We start from the raw sequence: 24,674 nt of genomic DNA on the forward strand, positions 1-24,674 counted from the left end.
ACCCTCCTGAGTAGCTGGGACTATAGGTGCATGCCATCATGCCTGGCTGGAACATTCAATTTATTTATTTATTTATTTATTCATTCATTCATTCATTCATTCATTCATTCATTCATTCATTCTGAGACAGAGTCTCGCTTTGTCATCCAGGCTGCAGTGCAGTGGCACAATCTTGGCTCAGTGCAACCTCCATCTCCCAGGTTCAAGCGATTCTTATGCCTCAGCCTCCCAACTATCTGGGATTACAGGCACCCCCCCACCACGCCCGGCCTAATTCTTATATTTTCAGTAGAGATGAGGTTTCACCGTGTTGGCCAGGCTGGTCTCTAACTCCTGGCCTCATGTGATCTGCCCACCTTGGCCTCCCAAAGTGCTAGGATTACAGGTGTGAGTTACTGCGCCCAGCCTGAAACATTCATTTTAAAAGAGACCTTTGTATTAAGCTTATAGTCATTAGGATGTGTAAACATATTACTGATTAAAATTTTTAGTTTAACTGGTTTAACAGCATGTTTTAGGCAAAAAAATAAGAAGGAGGAGCAAGAAGAAGGAAAAAGAGAAAGTGGAAGAACAAGAGGAAGAATTAAGTGAAAGGAAGAAAGGAAGAACTCATCTCCCAGTCCTCCCTATTGATAGCTGTGCCTCCCCAGAGGGTGGCCCGCCATCAGCTGCATCAGATTTGCTGGGGATACTTAAAAATATAAGTAACTGAGGCCAGGCTCAGTGGCTCACACCTGTAATCCCAGCACTTTGAAAGGCCAAGGTGGGAGGATCTTGGAAGGCCAGGCTGAGCAACACAATGAGACCTCATCTCTACTAAAATTCAAAAAAATTAGCCAGGCATGGTGGCACATGCCTGTAGTCCCAGCTACTTGTGGGGCTGAGGTGGGAGGATTACTTGAGCCCAGGAAGTTGAGGCTGTAGTGAGCCCTGATCATGCCACTGTACTCCAGCCTGGGTGACACAGTGAGACCTTATCTTTAAGGTGGAGGTGGGGAGGAAAGTAGGTAACTGATCCCATCTACACAATCGGCATCTGTGAGTGGAATCCAAGGATCTGTTATCAAGTTACCCTAGTAATTCTGAGAAGCACTAAAGTTTGAGAACTACCTTTCAGGGAAGTGACTAATTAGCTCATGAAAGTGACACCAAACCCTACTGTCTACTTGGAGCAGCTCACACCACCCTAAACCGAGGCAAATATCCTAGGAGCTGGCACAAAGCTTCCTAGATTTGAAACCTCCCCAATCTAAACCTGTTAAGGAAAGCAGAGCATCTCGATTGCACAGAAATTGATACAACAATACTTTCCAAAGTTAAATTATTGAGAAGTATCCATTGGAATAGCGTTTCACCTTGACCGTTATTGATCATCATGATCATATTAGCTCACATTTACCGAGTGCTTACTGTATGTCAAACATTGGGTTAATTGCTTTACATTTATTCATCTCATTTCATCCTTAGAGCAAAACTCTGTAGTAGGTGCTATTCTTTATCTCCACTTTAGAAAGGAGGGTAGCAGGCCGGGCACGGTGGCTCACACCTGTAATCCCAGCACTTTGGGAGGCCGAGGCGGGCCGATCACCTGAGGTCAGGAGTTTGAGACCAGCCTGGCCAACATCGCGAAACCCCGTCTCTACTAAAAATACAAAAAATCAGCCAAGAGCGGTGGTGGGTGCCTGTAATTCCAGCTGTTCGGAAGGCTAAGACAGGGGAATTGCTTGAACCCAGGAGGCGGAGGTTGCAGTGAACCAAGATCATACCACTGCACTCCAGCCTGGGTGACAGAGCGAGACAGAGAGAGAGAGAGCATGCAAGAGCGAGAGAGAATGAGAGCACGCGTGCACGCACGTGAGAGAGAGAGAGGAAGGAAGGAAGGACAAAGAAAAGGAAAGAAAGAAAAAAGAAAAAGAAGGAAGGAAGGAAAGAGAAAAGAAAGATAGGAAAAGAAAAAGAAAAAGAAAATGAAAATGAAAATAAATGAAGGGAGGGTAGCAGAAAAAGATAACTGAGAATTACAAGGAGTTAAGAATCCAGGTGGGCTACAGGATGCTAAACAGAGCAGGGCCTTACGGCCCCAGGAGACCTGGTCCCAGCTGGGTTCTTTCCTAAACCACAAACCCACCAACAGCAGCGTAGCCTCTGGGATAAATACCCACAAATGCCCAGGGAAAATGTTCCAGGTGGTCGAGAACTCAATTCCTAATGAAAGCTTGGAAAATGAACTATGCCTCAGTTCAGTCATCCAGAAATAGGGTTAATGTTTTACTACTGGCAGGGTGCAGTGGCTCACACCCGTAATCCCAACACTTTGGAAGGACAAGGCAGGAGAATGGCCTAAACCCAGAAGCTGGAGGCCAGCCTGAGCAACATACTGAAACTCCATCTCTAAAAATAAATAAATAAATAGTCAGGCATGGTGGTGCATGCCTGTAGTCCCAGCTACTGGGGAGGCTCAGGTGGGAGGATCCCTTGAACCTGGGGGGATTGAAGCTGCAGTGAGCCATGACTGTACCCCAGCCTGGGCAACAGAGCGAGACCCTGTCTCTGGAAAAAGAAAAAAAAATGACAACTTTTTTCATCTCTAGGTTCTTTTCTGAAAATGATGAAATAAGTATTAAGGAATTTTGAAAAGTAAAAGCACCAGACAAAAGGCATCCCCATTTTTCTTTAAGACAGGTGGGGATTAGCTTGGTTTCTCAGATGTTAAAAAAAAAGAAAAAGTGAAAAAGACAGGTGGGGAAAACATTCCCAAGATAGTTTAAAAAAATTCGTGATAGCAAAATCCCTGTGTTAAATTGTAGGAAATATACGATAAAGTCTGCTCAGCCCATCCCAACACCCGCTCTCTGTAATTTCACCTCTGCCAGCTGCACTTATGTATAACCCTGACTATGGGCCACAGCTGAGTTAGCTCAAGCATGGACAACTGGACCAATGGGGGTCTCTATCTCGGGATTCAGAGAGAACTAATCAGTGTCTTCCAGAGGCCAGAGCGAAGGGTTTGTGTTCGGGATTTGTGGAGCTGCCACATGCACAGGCAAGCACAGCACCCTGGTTCTCAGGGAGGAGGAAAGCCTGCATGCTCAGGTGGAAATGAGTGACCACAGGCACCAGACAGAGAAAGAGGACAGAGCCTGGGCCCCTGTCAGTGCCCCCACTCCCAGACTGGGCTCGGCCTCATTCCTGCCTTTGTTTGCTACAGCCAGGTCATGTGGATTTCTGGTTTTTATTTTTTGTTTTTTTTTTGAGATAGAGTCTCACTCTCGCCCAGCCTAGAGTGCAGTGACGCGATCTCGGCTCACTGCAACCTCTGCCTCCCGGGTTCGAGTGATTCTCGTGCCTCAGCCTCCTGAGTAGCTGGGACTACAGGAGAGCACACCATGCCCAGCTCATTTTTGTATTTTTAGTAGAGATGGGGTTTCACCATGCTGCCCAGCCTGGTCTCAAACTCCTTACCTCAGGTGATCCACCCACCTCAGCCTCCCAAAGTGCTGAGATTATAGGCGTGAGCTACCGCACCCCAGCCTGGATTTCTGTTTTTTTGCAGCCAAAAAAAAAAAAAAGACTGACAAGTGCAAAGCAGCAAGCTCCATAGCCCTCTGAGGAACCACGACCCCGAGGGTCGCCATACCTGCCTCTGTTGTTTCTCCTGAAACAAGGCTCCATCCACGGCTCCAAGTCACCCTGGATTTTATCCCAGCCTAAGCCTGGCTCACCTGTGCCCCACACCACCTCCCTGCCCCTCAGCTGAACCTGCCCTTACTCTCGGGCTCTGTTTTACAGTTGCCACCTGGACAACTGACCAGACAACAATTCCAACTCAGGGTTAGTGCCCACTGTCATTCAACTGCCCAAGCTTCTCGTGTTGACCATTGTTTTCCATCTTCCCCCAGTAATACCCATTTTAAAACGGAGCAAACCCTGAATGCAATGCCTACTACTGACTGGAAGGCTGAAAGCCTGGTAGCAGATTTAGCCTCTCTCTCTACCTAAATCCACCAAACAGCAGGGAAACGGCACCTCCAGAAAACTCATGAAGTCAACAGAAATCCTCCGTTCTGCCCTTAATCTGAAGGTCCCTGGGTTCCTCTTTCCCCACCTCTCTCAGACTCACTCTCTCCCTGCAGAGTCCTTGGCTGTACCTGGGATATAAATGGCGCCACCATTGCACCAATGCGACACAGGGAGCCGCTGGTTCCCATCCCCAAAGCGCGCATCGTGGTGGGGTAGACCTGCAGGGAGAGGCACGGAAAGTACCAGTCAGATAATGTCCGTCCTTCCCCAAGCTCTCCTCTTCCCCTTCCTCCCCAGGTCAGGTTTTGGAATGCATAGAGCACCAAACACAGTTACAGAATATGGAATAGAAGCTGTTGATTTTCTCAGGTACACAACTTTGAATTTTTGGGACAATATCAGCGAAAAATAAACACTTCAAAATTATCCTTTAAATGAGCAAATTCCAAAAATGTGCTTCACTGAAGATTCCAAATATAATTTTAGAAAGACAAGCTCTGGAATCAGAGAGAAGAGTGCCACTTCAGAACTATAAATATATAAAAGCAATTCTACTGAACGGGAAGAAAATACTCCCCAGAGATCTGATGAAGTCTTCAATACAAATACAGCTAAGATAACTAACTAGAGGGCCAGGTACTTGCCACACCATTCCCTGTGTTCTTATTTTTACTTCTTTTCTAAAATTAGGGATGGGATCTTACTATGTTGGCCATGCTGGTCTTGAACATCTGGCCTCAAGCAATCCACCCACCTCAACCTCCCAAAGTGCTGGGATTAGAGGCATGAGCCACCATACCTGGCCCCTGTGTTCTTGTTAAATTCCCTAGCCTCTTTGCTGTTGCAGAATCTTAACAGCATGTTCTATCTATCTATCTATCTATCTATCTATCTATCTATCTATCTATCTATCTATCTATCTATGTGTCTGTCTGTCTGTCTGTCTGTCTATCTATCTATCTATCTATCTATCTATCTATCTATCTATCTATCTATCTATCTATCTATCGACAGAGTCTCACTCTTTCGCCCAGGCTGGAGCACAGTGGTGCAATTTTGGCTCACTGCATCATCCACCTTCTGGGTTCAACAGATTCACCTGCCTCAGCCTCCCAAGTAGCTGGGATTACAGGCATGCACCACCGTGCCTGGCTAATTTTTGTATTTTTAGTGGAGGCAGCGGCAGCGGCGGGGGGGGGGGGTCTCTCCAAGTTGGCTGGGTTGGTCTCGAACTCCTGACCTCAGGTGATCTGCCCGCCTCAGCCTCCCAAAGGGTTGGGATTACAGGCGTGAGCCACCATGCCCAGCCCTTTTTAACATTTTATTAAATTTTTATTTTTATTTTATAGAGACAAGATCTCGCTATGTTGCCCAGACTGGTATCAAACTCCTGGGCTCAGGCGATCTTCCTGCCTCAGCCTCCCAAAGTGCTGGGATTACAGGTATGAGCCACCATGCCCAGCCATATTCTACTTTCTTGCTGCAACTTTTTGATATTTATAGTAAAATCTAATTAATTGGTTTTTCATTGATTCAGAATTCTTAAAGGAACTAGAAGTTTAATAAGTCAGCAAGTCTTCCTGAATAAATAGAATTGTAGGGAGAATACTTTCTAGGAAAGAATGGTTTCTCAAAATGTTGGAACATTTTCTTAGTGCTGTAAAATACTGGCAAAACAGTTTTATCAACTCTCTAAGGCAAAGCATGTAGCCCCCTTTAGTTGCCCACATCTTTGCCACCATCTGTCAAATGCAAAAAGCAAGATGCTTTCCGTCTCACAGGACACTGCTATATTTACAGGAGAAGGTCTGGGGGTGGAATATCTTTATGGGGAACTTTATTATTTTCTGAAAAATGAGGTTGCTCTGACTGAAAATAATGAATTCAGGTGATGGCTTCTTTGCTATAATACCGATAAAGTCTTTTGTTCACATTGTGAGTCATCTGGAAGATGGAATAACAGAAAACTATCATTTTTAGTTACACACCTCTTTTAAAAAACAATATAAAAAATAAAATACTGGCTGGGCACGGTGGCTCATGCCTGTAATCCCAGCACTTTGGGAGGCCGAGGCGTGCGGATCATGAGGTCAGGAGATTGAGACCATCCTGGCTAACACGATAAAACCCCATCTTTACTAAAAATACAAAAAATTAGCCGGGCGTGGTGGCAGGCACCTGTAGTCCCAGCTACTCAGGAGGCTGAGGCAGGAGAATGGCGTGAACCCGGGAGGTGGAGCTTGCAGTGAGCTGAGATCGCGCCACTGCACTCCAGCCTGGGCGACAGAACAAGACTCCGTCTCAAAACAAAATAAAATAAAATAAAATAAAATACTTAGAAATGACCCTCAAAATCAGCAAATTCCACAATATGTTTGACTGTACATCCCAAATGCAGTTCTAGAAATACACCATGTTACGCGTAGCTTTTTTGGTTTATAAATTTACAAAATAACTTTAGATTTGTTTTTGTTTTTAATTATGCAAAATTATTTTCTTAACTATGCAAAATTATTTAAAGTCAATAATTTTTTTTTTCTTTTTGAGACGGAGTCTCTCTGTCACCACAGTGGCTCGGTTTCGACTCACCGCAACCTTTGCCTCCCAGGTTCACACAATTCTCCTGCCTCAGCCTCCCAAGTAGCTGGGATTACAGGCACCTGCCACCACGCCTGGATAATTTTTGCATTTTTAATAGAGACGGGGTTTCACCATGTTGGCCAGGCTGGTCTCAAACTCCTGACCTCAAGTTATCCACCTGCCGTGGCCTCCCAAAGTGCTAGGATTACAGGCGTGAGCCACTGCACCCAGCCAATTAATTTTTATTCCAGGAATTTCATGTTGTAATTCCTTCCACTGTCCATCAAGTTCACCTTAGTTCCCCTACAGAGCTGGAGTAAAATTTATTGTCAAAAAATCTTCAAGTTAGCCCTTTTTAATAGAACTGATGCTTAATCCAGTTGTCCTGTCAGCCCATAATTCTTTTATTTTGGCTTCTTTCATCTCCTTTTAATATGGATATACTGATCAAGCCTTCAAAATTCACCAGAAATCTTTGGGATCTAATTTCTTAAACCAATTTACTTCAGGGTCATTTTTGGAGTAGGTGGATCTGCCTTGTTCTCCATTTGATGCCATCTGTAAATATGCATGAGTTCAAATCATATTCATTCCTAAGCTATCACAGTTCAAGAACAGTACAGACCTGTGCAATATGTCAATACATTTAACCCCAGACATCATGTTCTGAAGATAAAAGCCTTTAAAACAAAAAGTCATCTTGATATATCAAGTCAACACGAAATTGGAATACAAAATTGAGATAGCTGAGATTTTCCTCATATATTATGCTTTTAAATTCTCTATTCTATAGTCCTAGAACCAAACTTTTTTTTTTTTTTTTTAATTTAGAGACAGGGTCTTACTTTGCTGCCCAGGCTGGAGTGCAGTGGTGCCATCAGAACTCACTGCAGCCTCCAACTCCTGCACTCAAGCAATCCTCCTGCCTCAGCCCCCCCTTCCTAAGTAGCTACAATTACAGGTGCATGCCCCCATCCCTGGCTAATTTTTAATTTTTGTGGAGATGGCGTTTTGGTTTCCTTGCCAGGCTGGTCTTGAACTCCTGGCTTCAAGTGATTCTCCCACCTCAGCCTCCCAAATTCAAGGATTGCAGGCATGAGCCACTGCGCCCAGCCGGGAACCAACCTTTATGGTTATCAATACTCCAATCATTTTAAAGTGTCTCAGGCATCATAATACCCCTTCCTATCTGTAGCAAAACTTATACTGAACAATGAGTTCTGGATTGCAAAAGAGGATTGATTTTTTTGTACCTGTCTATAAGTCAACTTTAGATTTTGTTAATGGAACTAAATGAAGTATTATGTATAATTCGAACATCTCATAGCTTTCTATTTTTATCTCTGTGTGGGAGAAAAAGTACTTTTCTCTGCGGGTTTAATGGTTTTTGACATGTCAAATCTTTAATCGCAATAGACTTCCCCACTTCCTGCCATGAACCTGAAGGCAGCTTTATCAGTATCTAAAGTACTGTTTCCTGTAGCTCAACGAATGACAAAACCAGTTAAAATACTGTTAAGTTCCCTATTCAAATATTGTTTCATTTCTAGGAATATTAGTTGTTTAAAGTGGAAGGTTTATGAGGAAATACTCCAGCTACCTCAGGCAGTACCTTGCAATATAGATGAATTCAATAAATTAATAAAGAATAAATCAAGATTATATTTCAATTTAAGCTACATGCAGCAAATAACAGATGGAAGGAAAGGGATCTTCCAAAAGAATAAAAGTGAAAAGTGTATTCTAATTTCAAAAAGAGAGAAAGGAAATTCTACATTTGACAGCAACATGTTGCTACCTATTACTTCTGGAAGCCTAGTGCTAGGGCAAGGAGGTGTTTTTTACATGCATGCTATTTAAAGAAAGGAAAAAGATCCTATCTTCCAGAGATTGGCTTTCGATAGACTGAGTGGGGAAGGGGAAATTCACATCCAATAAACTTCTGGTGTCTTTTTAACAGATTGTTTTTAGAAAATCATCAAAAGTCAGCAGAAACCAGGCATTCATTACCTTTGGATGGACATCCTAAGTAGCTCACCTTACACACCCTTTGTAAGCAAGCCTTGCATGAAAACTCACCTCAGCTGTGTAAATGTAGATGGTGTTGAAGTTTGCAGCTACCAGAGCCCTCAGCATGAAGAGGAAGCCAATCAGGCCGGCACTAGAAAACAGGAAGCGGAGAGAAATTATAAAAGGCAGCATGGAGGACCACCTCCCGTGGCCCAGCTTCGAGTGCACTGTGGATGCTGAGATACAATCACAGATAACTCAGAACCCAAGGGAGGTGCTGCTTCTCAGCTGGCCTGATTGTGGGGTCCTTAAGCAAACCTCCTTCCAATCTTACTCCCGCTGCCCTCTCCATTCCCCAACGCTGCCATTCACCCTGGCCCCTCACATTAGCATAACTGCTGGGCACAGTGGCTCACACCTGTAATCCCTGCACTTTGGGAGGCCGAGGCAGCTAGATCGCTTGAGGCCAGGAGTTCAAGACTAGCCTCAGCAACATAGTAAGACTTTTTTTTAAGACAGAGTCTGGCTCTGTTACCCAGCCTTGGGTGCAGTGGCACAATCATGGCTCACTGCAGCCTCAGCCTCTCAGGCTCAAGTGATCCTCCCACCTCAGCCTCTTGGGTAGCTGGGACTATAGACATCCACAACCACACTCAGCTAATTTTTGTATTTGTTGTAGAGATGGGGTTTTGCCATGTTGTCCAAGCTGATCTTGAACTCCTGGGCTCAAGTGATCCACCTGCCTCAGCCTCCCAAAGTTCTGGGATTACTGGTGTGAGTCACCAAATTTTTTTTCAATTGGCCCAGGATGGTGGTGTGTGCCTGTAGTCCTAGCTATTCAAGAGGCTGAGGCAGGAGGATGGCTTGAGCCCAGGAGTTAGAGGCTGCAGTGAGCTGAGATCGCACCACTGCATTCCCGCCTGGGTGACAAGGTGAGAGAACCTGTCTCAAAGAAAAAAAAAATTAGCACACCTGCTGCTACCATCCCCTGGAAAATAGTGCAGAGAGCTTGTAGAACAAATGATACATATCAGAGCTCAGGCCACTCCAGGACTGCAATTTAAGAGTGAAATGAGCAGAAGGCACAAATAAGCACACTGTCTGTATTACTAAACTTTCTTGGCACTGGTTCAAGTAATGTAATAAACAACCAGAGTCCCGATTCTCCAGGAAGCATTACATAATGATCCTCAATATTTTGGTAGGTAAAGTGAGTACACCATCATTGGCACCCATAATCCTGTGATAGCTGGAGGAAGATGGGGTCTGTAGGAAGAGGGAAGCGGGGATAGTAGGGAACAGGCAAAACCATTCTAGTCAAGCAAGCAGCCCATTCTCTACTCTCCTGGGTGAAAGGGACTTGTCCTTGAAACTACTGAACACCATGGGTCAGGAGACTCCATTTAGAAACCACTGCACAAAATCTGAAGCAATTAAACAGAAAATACCTTGAAGTACAAATGTTGAGGAGAAGGAAAAATAAAGCCGTGCATCCCATGGTAATAGAAAGGCTCAGCCGTCTTCCCAGGAAATTGATGCCCAGTATATTTAAAGGATTCACTAGAAAGCAAACAGTAAAGATAATTTCTGGAACCTTGGAAGGCAAGTGGCATATTGCTACACTGGCATGGATTCATCCTTGTCGTTTCAGAAAGAAGCAACTTCATCCAAACCTCACAAGTATTCCAGCCAAAATCCAGTCACGTTGTCATCAATTGCAAGACTTTTTACATATACTTTACCCACGTGGGTCCAGGAATGATAAGCACTGGTGCCCAGAATACTTATTATATCATACAGGTCTATTGTAGATTGCCAGTTGCTAGGCCTGTATTTTAAGTGTTTTATATGTTTTCATCAAATTCAAGGTGCCATTGATTTTTTTTATCAGCTCAATTTAACATTCAGCCATTGATTTTTAAGTACCATCATTTTATGTCTACTAAAATAGAAATAATGCTGTCAATTGCTATCTAACAAGCCATTGTAAGCCACATGCCAATTTCAGAGACATTAAAATGTAAAGGTGAAAAAAACACCTTACAATTGACAGAATACAGCACTTCAAAGGTCTACTCCTCCAGACCTCTCTTGCCAACACCAATCCAAACTGGAGATTTTTCAGCACTGCTTGGCAACTTATTCAGTTCTCCTAGGCAGGAGCGGTGTCACAGGGTCACACTTCTCTCAGCTAAGACTCAAGTGCACATAGACCACCCAAGGAGAGAGACCCAACACGCAGAGGGACACTTACGAGCAATTTCACCGATGGTGCTGATGATCATGGTCCGATAGTCAGAGGGTGCAAACATGTGGCAGTAGCAGGGGCTCTGGCTCTCCCCTGAGTCCCCCCGAGTCACCACCACCTCAGAGTCTGACTTTGAACCACAGACCAAGTCCCGCTCCAGCAGCTCAGCACTGGCCAGGATAACCCCATAGTAGGCAAAAGAGATTCCAAGCCTGGAAGAGAGAAAAGAAAGTCACTAGCAAACGTTGACACCAGACCTGAAGGATGAGTGGGGAGGGGATACCAAGTGGAACGTGTAGCATGTGGAAAGCAAAGAGAGCAGAAAGCCAGGCTCAGACGCCACACAGAGCATTTGTGGAAGTGTCTCTTACACATCATACAGATGTACACATGCCTGTTGGGTGTAAACCTAGGAGCGGAATTGCTGGGCCATAGTATACGCATATTTCCAGCTGTAATAGATACCTCCAGTTTTTCAAAGTGGCTGTACTAATTTGAACTCCAGTTAGCTGTGTATGAAAGTTCCAGTTACTTTCCTCCTTCTCAACCCTTGGTATTGTCAGTCTTTCATTTTAGCCATTCTCATGGACTGGCGGATTTGTAATAGTATCTTGTTGGGTTTTAATTTGCATTTCTCTGGTGACTTTAAGGTTGAGCATGTTTTGATGTGTTTATCTGGTATATGTTTTTGGTGAAGCGCCTGTTCAAGTCTCTTGCCTATTTCTAAATTGGGCTGTTGGCCGAACATGGTGGCTCATGCCTGTCATCCCAGCACTTTGGGAGGCTAAGGCAGGAAGATTGCTTGAGGCCAGGAGTTTGAGACCAGCCTGGGCAACAAAGCAAAACCCATCTCTACAAGTGCAAAATAAAATAAATAAATTTAAAAACTTCAAAAATTTTTAAAAACTTAAAAAACTGGGTTGTCTATTTTTTCCTGTTGAAAAAATGATATGTCTAATATATAGCATGTTTTATATATATATGTGTGTGTGTGTGTGTGTGTGTGTGTGTGTATACATATATATAATTTGCTGGAAATATACATGGCAAATTTCTTCTCCCCATGCATGGCTTACCTTTCAGGCTCTTCATGATTTTTTTTTTTTTTTTTTTTTGAGACAGTTTCATTCTGTCACCCAGGCTTGAGTGCAGTGGTGCAATCTCGGCTCACTGCAACCTCCACCTCCTGGGTTCAAGAGATTCTCCTGCCTCAGCCTCCCAAGTAGCTGGGATTACAGGCACCCACCACCATGCCCAGCTAATTTTTTTGTATTTTTAGTGGAAACAGGGTTTCACCATGTTGGCCAGGCTGGTCTCGAACTCCTGACCTCAGGTGATCCGCCTGTCTCGGCCTCCCAAAGTGCTCAAAGTGCTGGGATTATAGGCATGAGCCACCGTACCCAGCCTTCTTCATGATATCTTGACACAGTTCCTAAGTTCCTAATTTAATGTATTAAAACTCATCAATCTTTTCCTTTATAGTTAGCATGTTTTAGTCCTGTCTAGAAAATCTTTGCTTACTCAAGGTCATGCTGCAGAGAAATGAATCACAGAGGGTACCACAAGAGTCTATGCCACTGGACTTGATGATTGGCGACTTCAAAGGACCAGTTTCTGTCATGTGGTGAGAAAAAGACCAGGCTGCAAAAGTTAGGAAGTGAACTCATATGCTCATAAGAAAAATCTAAGAACTGGTTGAAGACAATTAGGGAATTTTCCTCTGTCTGTCTATGTATCCATTTACTTATTTATTTAGTAGTGGTGGTGTTTGTAGAAAGACAAAACATTGCTTGTCTTTGTAGTATTTGGAGTTAGTCTTATGTTTTTCTCCCCAGTGGCACCCACATAGATTTACTTAAATAGGCTTCCTCCCAATGCCTCTATTTAAAACTAGCTTTGAAATAATCACACTCTTACCATATGACCCAGATCTGTAATGTGGTCCGTAAATATTTAGCATCCAATACGTCTGCAAATCTTCCTCTTTTTTCCTGGGGTAATGAAAAGGAGACAGAATATACTCAGCAGATTAAGGATGAACAGAGATGTTTCCACTGTTTTCGATCATAGAAGATGAGAATCATATTGGAGCATGGTGGCCTGGGATAACCACTCAGCTCCTATGAGTACAGCTGACACAAACCCAGAGATAATTGTTTTAAACACATTTGTCTCAGCCAGATCTGTCTTTTGGCTTTTTCTCATCATTGACAAGTACCAAAGCTCACTGAACTTAAGATCCTAACCTTTTGCTCTTCCTCTGCCCACCAGCACTGGCGCGGGGGTAGGGAGGGTGGGAGGAAACATGAAAAGTGACTGTGAAACTGATGAGAGATTCTTCTAAAATTAACATTAAAACAAAAACTCTTATATTAAAAAAGAGTATGAGACTTGTTAAGAAAACAACGGCATAAAGTTGAAAAAGGAGAGAATGCCTAATTTCTGTCTCTAAGGGGTGTAGTTAGCAAAAGTTCTTGTCCATAGTACCTATTGAATAATTTTGGATAAAAACAAGTAAGAATGGGCTGGGTGTGGGGGCTCACGCCTGTAATCCCAGCACTTTGGGAGGCCGAGGTGGGCGGATCACCTGAGGTCGGGAGCTTGAGACCAGCCTGACCAACATGGCGAAAGCCTATCTCTACCAAAAATACAAAAATTAGCCAGACATGGTGGAGCATGCCTGTAATCCCAGCTACTCAGGAGGTTGAGGCAGGAGAATCACTTGAACCCAGGAGATGGAGGTTGCGGTGAGCCGAGATCACACCATTGCACTGCAGCCTGGGCAACGAGAGTGAAACTCCATCTCAAAAAAAGAAAAAAAAAAAAAAAAGCAAGGAAGAGTTACATGATGGCACAGAAATGGATTTTTATGTAAAGCTGGGAATGCTTCAGATGAGGGCACGCCATTGAAAACCAACAGCTCTTTTCTCAGAAATAGACCTGGGATTACAGGCTCTTTCTAGAGACACTGGGAATGTGGTCCTGGGTGTCCTAGATTTTGTTGTCACAGAAAGCTAGAGTTTGAAGGGAACTTAGAGGCCTTTTGCTCCAATGGTTAATTTTTAATTTTTGTGGGTCACATAGTAGGTATGTTTATTTATGGGGGTACATGAGCTGTTTTGATACACCTCATGAAATAAGCACATCATGGAAAATGGGGTATCCATCCCCTCAACCATCTATCCTTCAAGTTACAAACAATCCAATTACCCACCTTAAGTTATTCTAAAATGTACGGGTAAGTTATTAACTATAGTCACTGTTTTGCTATCAAATAGTAAGTCTTATTCTATTTTTTCTGGTACACATTAACCATCCCCACCCTCCCCCCATCCTTCCACTATTCTTCCCAATCTGACCAAGACCCACGGCACATTCCCACATCTGGTCTCAGTGCACATCTCCTGGGGCCTGCAGTGTCCTCTCCCCTCCCCAAAGCCTTTTTTTTTTTTTTTTGGGGGGGGGGGGGGAAGGAGTCTTGCTCTGTCACCCACACTAGAGTGCAGTGGCGTGATCTTGGCTCACTGCAACCCCTGCCTCCCGGGTTCAAGCAATTCTTGTGCTTCGGCTTCCCGAGTAGCTGGGAGTACAGGTGTGCATCAAATCGTCCAGCTAATTTTTGTAATTTTAGTAGAGACGGGGTTTTACCATGTTGCCCAGGCTGGTCTCAAACTCCTGACTTCAAGTGATCCACCAGCCTTGGCTTCCCAAAGTGCTTAGATTACAGGCATGTGCCACCATGCCCGGCAGGCTCACTCTCCTTTTAGTGTTCAATTTATGTCCCATTTATCCCCCTGAAGTGGCTCAGACTGCCATGGCTCAGTCCCTTCTGCTCTGATATCACACAGACACACACACACACACACACACATACACACACCCACATACACACACCCCTACACCCCACCTGGTTCTAAGCATCTGGGCTGTTTTTTATTCCTTCATATGTGATGCTCATTTCATTAACCAGATTGTAAGACTGTGACCAGACTGAAGGCAGGGTCTACTGCCAGTAGCTCTGGGCCTTGCTCAAGAGATGTCTGTGGAGGGCCAGACACGGTGGTTCATGCCTGTGATCCCAGAACTTTGGGAGGCTGAGGCTGGCGGATCACCTGAGGTCAGGGGTTCGAGACCAGCCTGGCCAACATGGTAAAACCTCGTCTCGATCTCCTGACCTCGTGATCCGCCCGTCTCGGCCTCCCAAAGTGCTGGGATTACAGGCGTGAGCCACCGCGCCCGGCCAAAACCTCGTCTCTACAAAGGAAATACAAAAAATTTAGCCAGGCGTGATGGCACGCGCCTGTAATCCCAGCTGCTCTGGAGGCTGAGGCAGGAGACTCGCTTGAACCTGGGAGGTAGAGGTTGCAGTGAACTGGAATCATGCCACTGCACTCCAGCCTGGGTGACAAGAGCAAGACTCCATCTCAAAAAATAAACAAACAGACAGATGACTGTGAAGAAGATCACTTAATGGGCATGATGGATGGAGGCCGCAAGCTGAAGGCTTGAGAAGGAAAGTGGGGAGGAGGAGGAAGTGGGGACAGAAGGATGAGGAGGGAAGGTGAAGAATGGGGGATGGAGAAGGTGGAGGGAGAGGTAAGGTAGGAGAGGAAAAGCAGAGGAAGTAGGATGTGGAGGGAGGAGGCCAGACAGGGGATCCAGGGTGGAAAGGGAGGATGGAGAATGTGCAGGGAAGATGGGAGATAGGGGGTTGTGGAGGGAGGATGGGGGAGGGAGGAAAGAGGAGGAGGAAAGAGGAGAGAACTTATTTCTGACCTCAGTGCTCCTCAGTCCTGGAGTTGCAACTACTGCATTCAATTCACAAAGCACATGCCAAAAACGGTTGTACTCAGCTATCTTATAATCTTACAGCTATCAGTGGTTTTAATTATCTCTGTTAAGACTTTTTCTTTTTGCAACTGTTTTTACTGTTTACACTATTGACAATCAGAATTTTACGGCCACCTAAAGATTATGTTCTAGTCTCTATAAACCATAATAGCTTTCTTCTTTTAATCACAGTTGCCTAGCAACTAGTTCATCCTCCCACCCTGCTTTGCTCAGTAAGATGTGATTGTCAGTATCTCAGTAGGAAGGGAGAAGTGAGCTGACGCTGTTATAGTAGCTTTCTGAACTCCAAACCCATGAGAGTGTATTTCCAATGTTTAAAAAATAAACTAGAATAATGGAATCATTCTGAATCCTTTGGAAGAAAGTTTGGGTTTCTTGTTTAATATAGTTTGGATATTTGTCCCCTCCAAGTCTCATGTTGAAATGTGATCCCCAGCGTCGGGGGTGGAGGCTTATGGGAGGTGTTTGGGTCGTGGGGGCGGATCCCTCATGAAGGGCTTGGTGCCCTCCCTGCAGCAACGAGTGAGTTCTCACTCTACCAGTTCATGTGACAGCTGGTTTAAAAGAGCCTCGCACCTCTCTTGCTCCTGCTCTCACCATGTAACATGCCTGCTCCCTGTTCACTTTCTGTCATGAGTAGAGGCTTCCTGAGGCCTCACCAGAAGCCACGCAGATGCTGGTGCCGTGATTGTACAGTCTGCAGAACCATGAGCCAAATAAACCTCTTTTAACAGTCACCCAGTCTCAGGTATTCCTTTATAGCAATGCAAAACGAACAGACACACTGCTCCAGTTATAATAGGTTTTGAGATACATATAATAATGGCAGTAACACTCCACAGAAGAAAGTGAGAATACCTTACCAAAATACAATGATGAATACGGGGAAGGTTTGGCATACTGAATGCTCACAATATTTGCATTACTATGGAGCACATGCCACCTCACACTTACAATGCAGGCCAGATGGTAGTGGGATTCAAGACTTTTGTCATCAGTGATGTCCTCGGCAACCAATCAGGAACACCCAGGGAAGCTCACCCCTTGCCTGTGTGTAGGACACTCAGACATCACTCATCCCTTGGCGGCTACAGGATCCCAAGAAAGCAAGGATTCAGGGCATGGGTAGCACTGCTGGTATGGACCCATCTCAGACATGGAGCATGAGCTGAGGTCAGAAGAGCCTTTCCCATAGTCCTACCAGCCCTAGCAAGGTTGTGTACTAGCAGCTTTTCTCTGTACCTCCTGGTCTCCCTGTTATGCATTCATTCCCTGCCTTGGCAGGGACGCCATCTCATTCTGCCAGATGTCTAGTATCCTTGTATCCTGTCCTTCCTCATCCTATCAAAATCTGCACTGAGGATCTGGTGCAGTGGCTCACACCTATTATCCCAGCACTTTGGGAGGCAGAGATGAGAGGACTGCTTGAGGCCAGGATTTGAGACCAGCCTGAGCAACATAGCAAGACCTCATCTCTATGAAAAAATAAGAAAATTAAGGCCAGGCACGGTGGCTCATGCCTGTAATCCCAGCACTTTGGGAGGCCAAGGTGGGAGGATCACTTGGGGCCAGAAATTTAAGACCAGACTAGGCCAGTGAGACCTTGTCACTACAAAATAAGAAAAAAAAAAAAAAATTAGCCTGGTGTGGTGGTGTGCACCTATAGTCCCAGCTATTCAGGAGGCAGAGGCAGAAGGATCGCTTGAGCTCAGCAGGTTGAGGCTGCAGTGGGCCAAGGTCACACCACTGCACTCCAGCTTGGATGACAGAACGAGACCCTGTCTTTTAAAAAATCAAGTAAATAAAAACAAAAAAATTAGCCAGGCATGGTGGCACATGCCTGCAATTCCAACTACTTTGGAGGCTGAGGTGGGAGGACTGCTTGAGCCCAAGAGTTCAAGACCAGCCTGGGCAACATGTCAAAACCCTGTCTCCTCAAAAAACTGTACAAAAATAGCCAGGCATGGTGGCATACACCTGTAGTTCTAGCTACTCAGGAGCTTAGGCAGGAGGATTGCTTGAGCCCAGGAGGTCAAGGCTGCAGTGAGCCAAGATCACACCACTGCACTGCAGTCTGGGTGACAGAGCAAGAACCTGTCTCAGAAATTTTAAAAGGTTAATATGGGCCAGGCGCGGTGGCTCATGCCTGTAATCCCAGCACTTTGGGAGGCCAAGGCAGATGGATCACCTGAGGTCGCGAGGTCGAGACCAGCCTGACCAACCTGGAGAAACCGCATCTCTACTAAAAACACAAAATTAGCTGGGTGTGGTGGCACATGCCTATAATCCCAGCTACTTGGGAGGCTGAGGCAGGAGAATCGCTTGAACCCAGGAAGCAGTGGTTGCAGTGAGCCAAGATTGCACCATTGCACTCCAGCCTGGGTGACAAGAGCAAAACTGTCTCAAAAAAAAAAAAAAAAAGTTAATACGGTAAATTGTTTGTTATGTATATTTTGCCACAATAAAAAGACTCAAAAGGGGGAAACAAAGCTGGTTGGAGGAGGAAAATGAGGAGTTCTGTTTTATTTTACCTTTTTTTTTTTTGTTTAATAGAGATGAGGGTGGGGTCTCACTATATTGCCCAGGCTGGTCTCGAACTCCTGGCCTCAAGCAACCCTCCTGCCCCAGCCTCCCAAAGGAATGGGATTACAGGTGTGAACCACCACACCCAGCCAGGAGTTTTGTTTTAAACTTGATAAATATGAGATTTATATGCTTGTCAACTCCAAGAATAAATGTCCTGTGGAGAGAGAAAGGTAAGGAGCTGGGATGTAGGCAGGAGCCAGGGATGAACACGTGGAGATGGTGAAGTCTTGCAGTTAGTTTAGGTCACATGCATGCCCAAATGTGCCTGATACTCATGTTAAAGATGCTTCTTGCTGTTCTCCAGGGAAATGGCTTCTTCAACCAATTCACAAGGAATCCTATCAAAATGGGTGCCATTTAGCAATCAAGAAATTGGCAATTGCTGTTAAGAGGGTTATAAAGCTATAAAAATACTTCAGAGAACAACCACAAAAGTAAGTGAGCCACACAACACAGAAAATAAAAGTGATGAATCTGATAGAAAAATACATATATATTTTTTTGAAACAGTCTCACTGTCACCAGGGCTGGAGTGCAGTGGTGCGATCTCAGCTTACTGCAACCTCCTCCTCCCAGATGCAAGTGATTCTCCTGCCTCAGCCTCCCAAGTAGCTGGGAGTAGCTGGGACTACAGGCGCACACCACTACACCCAGCTAATTTTTTGTATTTTTTAGTAGAGATGAGGTTTCACCATGTTGGTCAGGCTGGTCTTGAACTCCTGACCCAGTGATTCACCTGCCTCAGCCTCCCAAAGTGCTGGGATTACAGGCATGAGCCACTGGGCCCGGCTGAAAAATAATAATTTTTAAAATTCTGTTTATAAAATAATTTTTAAAAACAAAGTGGATAGGAATACATTTTTATAAGAAATGTGCAGTACTGACATTAGTTATAAAATGTTGCTGAGAAAAATAAAAAGAAATAAATGGGGAAATACACTTAAAGCAGGGCAAGAATACTCAGTATTTCAAAGATACTGATTCTCTCTACATTATTAGACTATAATGTCAACAAAATCTCAAACTCTCATAGGATTTTTTTTTTTTTTTGAGACAGAGTTTCATTACGTTGCCCAGGCTGGAGTAAAGTGGTGTGATCTTGGCTCACTGCAACCTCCGCCTCCCGGGTTCAAGTGATTCTCGTGCCTCGGCCTCCCAAGTAGCTGCGATTACAGGTGTCTGCCACGAAGCCTGGCTAGTTTTTGTATTTTTAGTAAAGACAGAGTTTCATCATGTCGGCCAGGCTGGTCTCGAACTCTTGGCCTCAGGTGACCCACCCACCTCGGCCTCCCAAAGTACTGGGATTACAGATGTGAGCCACCACACCCGGTGGATTTTATTTTATTTTAATTAACTAATTTATTTATTTTGAGGGGAAGGTGGGAGTAGATCTTAATAAAGTGGCTCCAAAATTTTTCTAGTACAATAAGCCTGAAAATGTAGCTTGGAAAATTCTGAAAAAGATGTTTGACCAGGGGAATTTACCCTATCAGAAATGAAAAGTATATTATAAAATACTATAATTAAAACAGTGTCATATCATACCAATAACAGACCTGTCTATCCTTTTCTTGACAACTTGAAACATTCTCTTTATCATATAATAAATCCCCATATATACTTGAATCTACAAATCTATCATTAGAACAGATTGTTCAAAAATAGATTCAAATATATAATGAATGGATTATTCAAAATATATACATCATGGGCTGGGCGTGGTGGATGTCTGTAATCTCAGCACTTTGGGAAGTTGAGGTGGGTGTATCACTTGAGGCCAGGAATTCGAGACCAGCCTGCCCAATATGGTGAAACCCCCTCTCTACTAAAAATACAAAAATTAGTTAGGTGTGGTGGTACAAGCCTGTAATCCCAGCTACTCAGGAGGCTGAAGCATGAAAAACACTTGAACTCAGGAGGCAGAGGTTGCAGTGAGCCAAGATCACTCCACTGCACACCAGCCTGGGTGACACAGCGAGACTCCATCTCATATATATATATACACACACATACATACATACACACACATACACACACACACACCCCCCGGAGCAACTGGTTAGTCATGTGGATATAACAAAGCTAAATCTGTACTGTGTTTCTTGCACCCAATTAAACCCACAGAGATCTAACATTTAAATGTTAAGAATAAAACCAAATCGGCCAGACTTAGTGGCTCATGCCTGTAATTCCAGCACTTTGGGAGGCCAAGGCAGACAGATCACTTGAGGTCAGGAGTTCGAGACCAACCTGGCCAACATGGTGAAACGCCATCTCTACTAAAAATACAAAAACTAGCCAGGCATGGTGGCGGGCACCTGTAATCCCAGCTACTCAGGAGGCTGAGGCAGGAGAATCGCTTGAACCCAGGAGGCAGAGGTTGCAGTGAGCCAAGATCGTGCCACTGCACTCCAGCCTGGCCAAGAGAGCGAGCCTCTATCGCAAAAAATAAAAAATAAAATAAATAAAAAATAAAACAAATTGGCTGGGTGTTGTGGCTCACACCTGTAATCTCAGCATTTTGCAAGGTCAATGCAGGTGGATCACTTGAGGTCAGGAGTTGGAGAACAGCCTGGCCAACATGGTGAAACCCCATCTCTACTAAAATATAAAAATTAGGTGGGTGTGGTGGCCCTTGCCTGTAATCCCAGCTACTTGAGGGGCTAAAGCAGGAGAATTGCTTGGACCCAGGAAGGGGAGGTTTCAGTGTGCTGAGATGGCGCCACTGTACTCTAGCCTGGGCAGCAGATTGAGACTCCACCTCAAAAAAAAAAAAAAAAAAGTATAAAACCAAATTAACACAATAGAAAGGAGATGCAAAAAACTCATTAGTAATAAAAACTGCAAAAGTCAATAAAAATGTTAATAAATCTAAATAAATACTGGCTCCAAAATAATGACAATTTAGAAAAACTTATGAACAAAGTGTAACTGAAATCCTGGGCAAACAAGATTTGGAAGACAATAATTGGCAAGATCATATTTAGCGTCCTTGTATTGTCTAGCTTGTGAGGTCAAGATTGCAGTGAACTATGATTGCACCACTGCACTCCCGCTGGGTGACAGGGTGAGACCCCATCACAAAAAACAGCTAAAATAAAAGTTGAAATTATAAAAAAAACAAAATAAACTTAAGTTCAAAGAAAAAAAAAAGAATTTAAGGTCCAAAGCTATATAAATGAGAGAGGAGAAAGAAAAAACCAGTTACCAGATAAAGGTAGCAAATAATATTAAATATTGTAAATGTGTGTTTTCAATAGTTAAGGGCTACCTCTAGAATAAAAGAAAGTACATTAATTCCAAGTTAATAAAAGGAAGTGCAGGGGAGGGAAAGGCAAACTCAATCTAATAGAAGTTAGTCAAGGAGACAAGGAAAGACATGATTCAGAAGAAACACAAAATATCTTCCTGAAACTGTGCACACAAATAAGAAGAAATACAAAATAAATAACAGGCCAGGAACAGTGGCTCACGCCTGTAATCCCAACACTTTGGGAGGCTGAGGCAGGTGGATCACCTGAGGTCAGGAGTTCAAGACCAGCCTGGCCAAAATGGCAAAACCCCACCTCTACTAAAAAAATACAAAAATTAACTGGGCATGGTGGCACATGCCTGTAGTCCCAGCTACTTGGGGGGCTGAGGCAGGATAATTGCTTGAACCTAGGAGGCGAAGGTTGCAGTGAGCTGAGATCCCATCACTGCACTCCAGCCTGGGCAACAGAGCAAGATTCTGTCTCAAAAAATATATAAATAAATAAAAATAAATGAAAGAAGCCCACATATGCCAGGAGAAGTAAGTGGGTCCAACTCATTATTAAAAGAATATCGGCTGGGCACAGTGGCTCATGCCTGTAATCCCAGCACTTTGGGAGGCTGAGGTGGGTGGACCACATGAGGTCAGGAGTTCAAGACCAGCCTGGCCAACACTGTGAAACCCTGTCTCTATTAAAAAAAAGAAAGTTATTTGGGCGTGGTGGCAGGTGCCTGTAATCCCAGCTACTTGGGAGGCTGAGGCAGGAGAATCGCTTGAACCTGGGAGGCAGAGGTTGCAGAGACTGTGCCTCTGCACTCCAGCCTGGGCGACAGAGGGAGACTCCGTCTCAAAAAAAAAAAAAAAAGAAAAGAACAGAAAAGAATGGAAACGAAAGGAAAAGGAAGGGGGAAAAAATCACCTATAGCTTTACAAGAGATACTTTGAGACAGGGTCTCGCCCTATTGTCCAGGCTACTAAAATACAGGGTCCAGTACAGCAGTGCGATCATAGCTCACTGCAGCCTTGACATCCTAGGCTCAAGCCTCCATAGCTCACTGTAGCCTCAACCTCCTGGACTCAAGCAACCCTCCTGCCTCAACCTCTGAAATAGCTAGTTGGGACTACAGGTGTGCACCACTATGCCTGGTTTTTTTTGCGGGGGGTGGTAAAAGGGGTTCTGTTTTGATGCCCAGGCTGGTCTCAAAATCTTGGCCTCAAGTGATCTTCTCATTTCAGCCTCCCAAAGTGCTGGGATTACAGGCCTGAGCTATCTCACACCCAGACTCAAGAACTACTTTTAAAGCAAAGCAGTATAGAAAGACTAAAAATAAAGAGCTGAAAAAAGATGCACATGGAAAATACTAACCAAAGCTACTTTCAATGTGTTAACATGAGAGAAAATAGAATTTAAGGCTCTTCATTCTCAAAGACAATGATTTTTTTAAAAACTTTTTTTTTTTATATTTATTTATGTTTTGAGATGGAGTTTCGCTCTTGTTGCCCCAACTGGAGTGCAATGGTGCCATCTCGGCTCACCGCAATCTCTGCCTCCCGGGTTCAAGCATTTCTACTGCCTCAGCCTCCTGAGTAGCTGGAATTACAGGCATGTGCCACCATGCCCGGCTAATTTTATATTTTTACTAGAGTCAGGGTTTCTCCGTGTTGGTCAGGCTGGTCTGAAACTCCCAACCTCAGGTAAAACTCCCGACCTCAGGTAATCCACCCACCTCGGTCTCTCAAAGTGCTGGGATTACAGGCGTGAGCCACTGCACCCAGCTTTTTAAAAAATTTTTAAACAGATTAAGGCAGCCACAAAAAAGAATGAAATCATGTCCTTTACAACAACATGGATGCAGCTGGAGTCCATTATCCTAAGAAAATTAATGCAGGAACAGAAAGCCAAATACCATATGTTCTCACTTTTAAGTGGGAGCTCAACATTGAGTACTCATGGACATAAAGAGGACAGCAATAGACACTGCAGACTACTAGAGTGGGGAAGGAAAGGGCAAGGGCTGAAAAACTAACTATTGGGTACTATGCTCACTGCCTGGATGACAGGATCAATCATACCCCAAACCTCAGCATCATGCAACAGACCCATGTAACAAACCCACACATGTACCCCCTGAATCTAAAGTAAGAGTTGACTGGGTACAGTGGTTCACACCTGTAATCCCATAAATTTGGGAGGCCAAGGAGGGAGGACTGCTTGACCCCAGGAGTTCAAGACTGGCCTGAGCAACAAAGCAAGACCCCATGTTTACAAGAAACTTAAAAATTAGCTGGGTATGATGGCGCACACCTGTGGTCCTAGCTATTCTGGAGGCTGAAGTAGGAGGATTAAGCCTGGAAGGTCAAGGCTACAGTGAGCTATGACAGCACTACTGCACTCCAACCGGGGTGACAGAGTGAGACCCCATCACAAAAAATAACTAAATAAAAGTTGAAATTATTAAAAAAAAAAACTTAAATTCAGTTTAGACAACTACAACAAAAAAAATGTAAGGTCCAAAGCCATATAAGGATAAAGAAATACTTCAAGTAATAAGACTAATGCATGGACAAAAATCAATCATATGCTAGAATGCAATGAAAAGACAGCCTCAGCTGGGCGCGGGGCCTCACGCCTGTAATCCCAGCACTTTGGGAGGCCGAGGAGGGCAGATCACCTGAGGTCAGGAGTTTGAGACCAGCCTGACCAACATGGCGAAACCCCATCTCTACTAAAAACACAAATATTAGCCAGCCATGGTGGCAGGCACCTGTAATCCCAGCTCCTCAGGAAGCTGAGACTGGAGAATCGCTTGAACCCAAGAGGCAGAGGTTGCAGTGAGCCAAGATCATGCCACTACACTCCAGCCTGGACGACAAGAGCGAAACTCCATCTCAAAAAAAAAAAAAAAAAGATAACCTCAAAATTTATGAAATATACCCTATTAGGCCTATAAGGAGAAATGGGGAAAGTCATTGTCTTTTTGAAAAACTGTTAACTCAAGAGGCAAAAATCTAGACATATCAAATATATATAAAATATATATATATTTTATATATATATTATATATATAGTCAATGAGTGTGTATGTATATATAGTCAATGGGTATATACAGTCAATGAGTATATAT

General features: G+C 44.1%; 1 protein-coding gene and 1 non-coding gene across 2 annotated transcripts in view; both read right to left on the bottom strand.

Annotated features, from left to right (window-relative positions):
* SVOPL (SVOP like) overlaps window positions 1-24,674 on the bottom strand; it is an 83,499-nt gene that overhangs the window by 21,661 nt on the left and 37,164 nt on the right. Inside the window, exons 9-13 of the mRNA XM_031013195.2 lie at window positions 12,776-12,849; window positions 10,865-11,070; window positions 10,059-10,170; window positions 8,680-8,761; window positions 4,149-4,238 (exon numbers count right to left, since the gene is read on the bottom strand). Coding sequence (XP_030869055.2) covers window positions 4,149-4,238; window positions 8,680-8,761; window positions 10,059-10,170; window positions 10,865-11,070; window positions 12,776-12,849 — 564 coding nt within the window. The remainder of the gene's footprint in view (window positions 1-4,148; window positions 4,239-8,679; window positions 8,762-10,058; window positions 10,171-10,864; window positions 11,071-12,775; window positions 12,850-24,674) is intronic.
* Window positions 7,775-7,903, bottom strand: LOC115935489 (small nucleolar RNA SNORA40). Its single transcript, XR_004071113.2, has one exon. It is a non-coding gene; the product is annotated as a small nucleolar RNA SNORA40 (small nucleolar RNA).

This window comes from Gorilla gorilla, chromosome 6 (genome assembly GCF_029281585.2).
Source record: "Gorilla gorilla gorilla isolate KB3781 chromosome 6, NHGRI_mGorGor1-v2.1_pri, whole genome shotgun sequence".
NCBI lineage: Eukaryota > Metazoa > Chordata > Mammalia > Primates > Hominidae > Gorilla > Gorilla gorilla.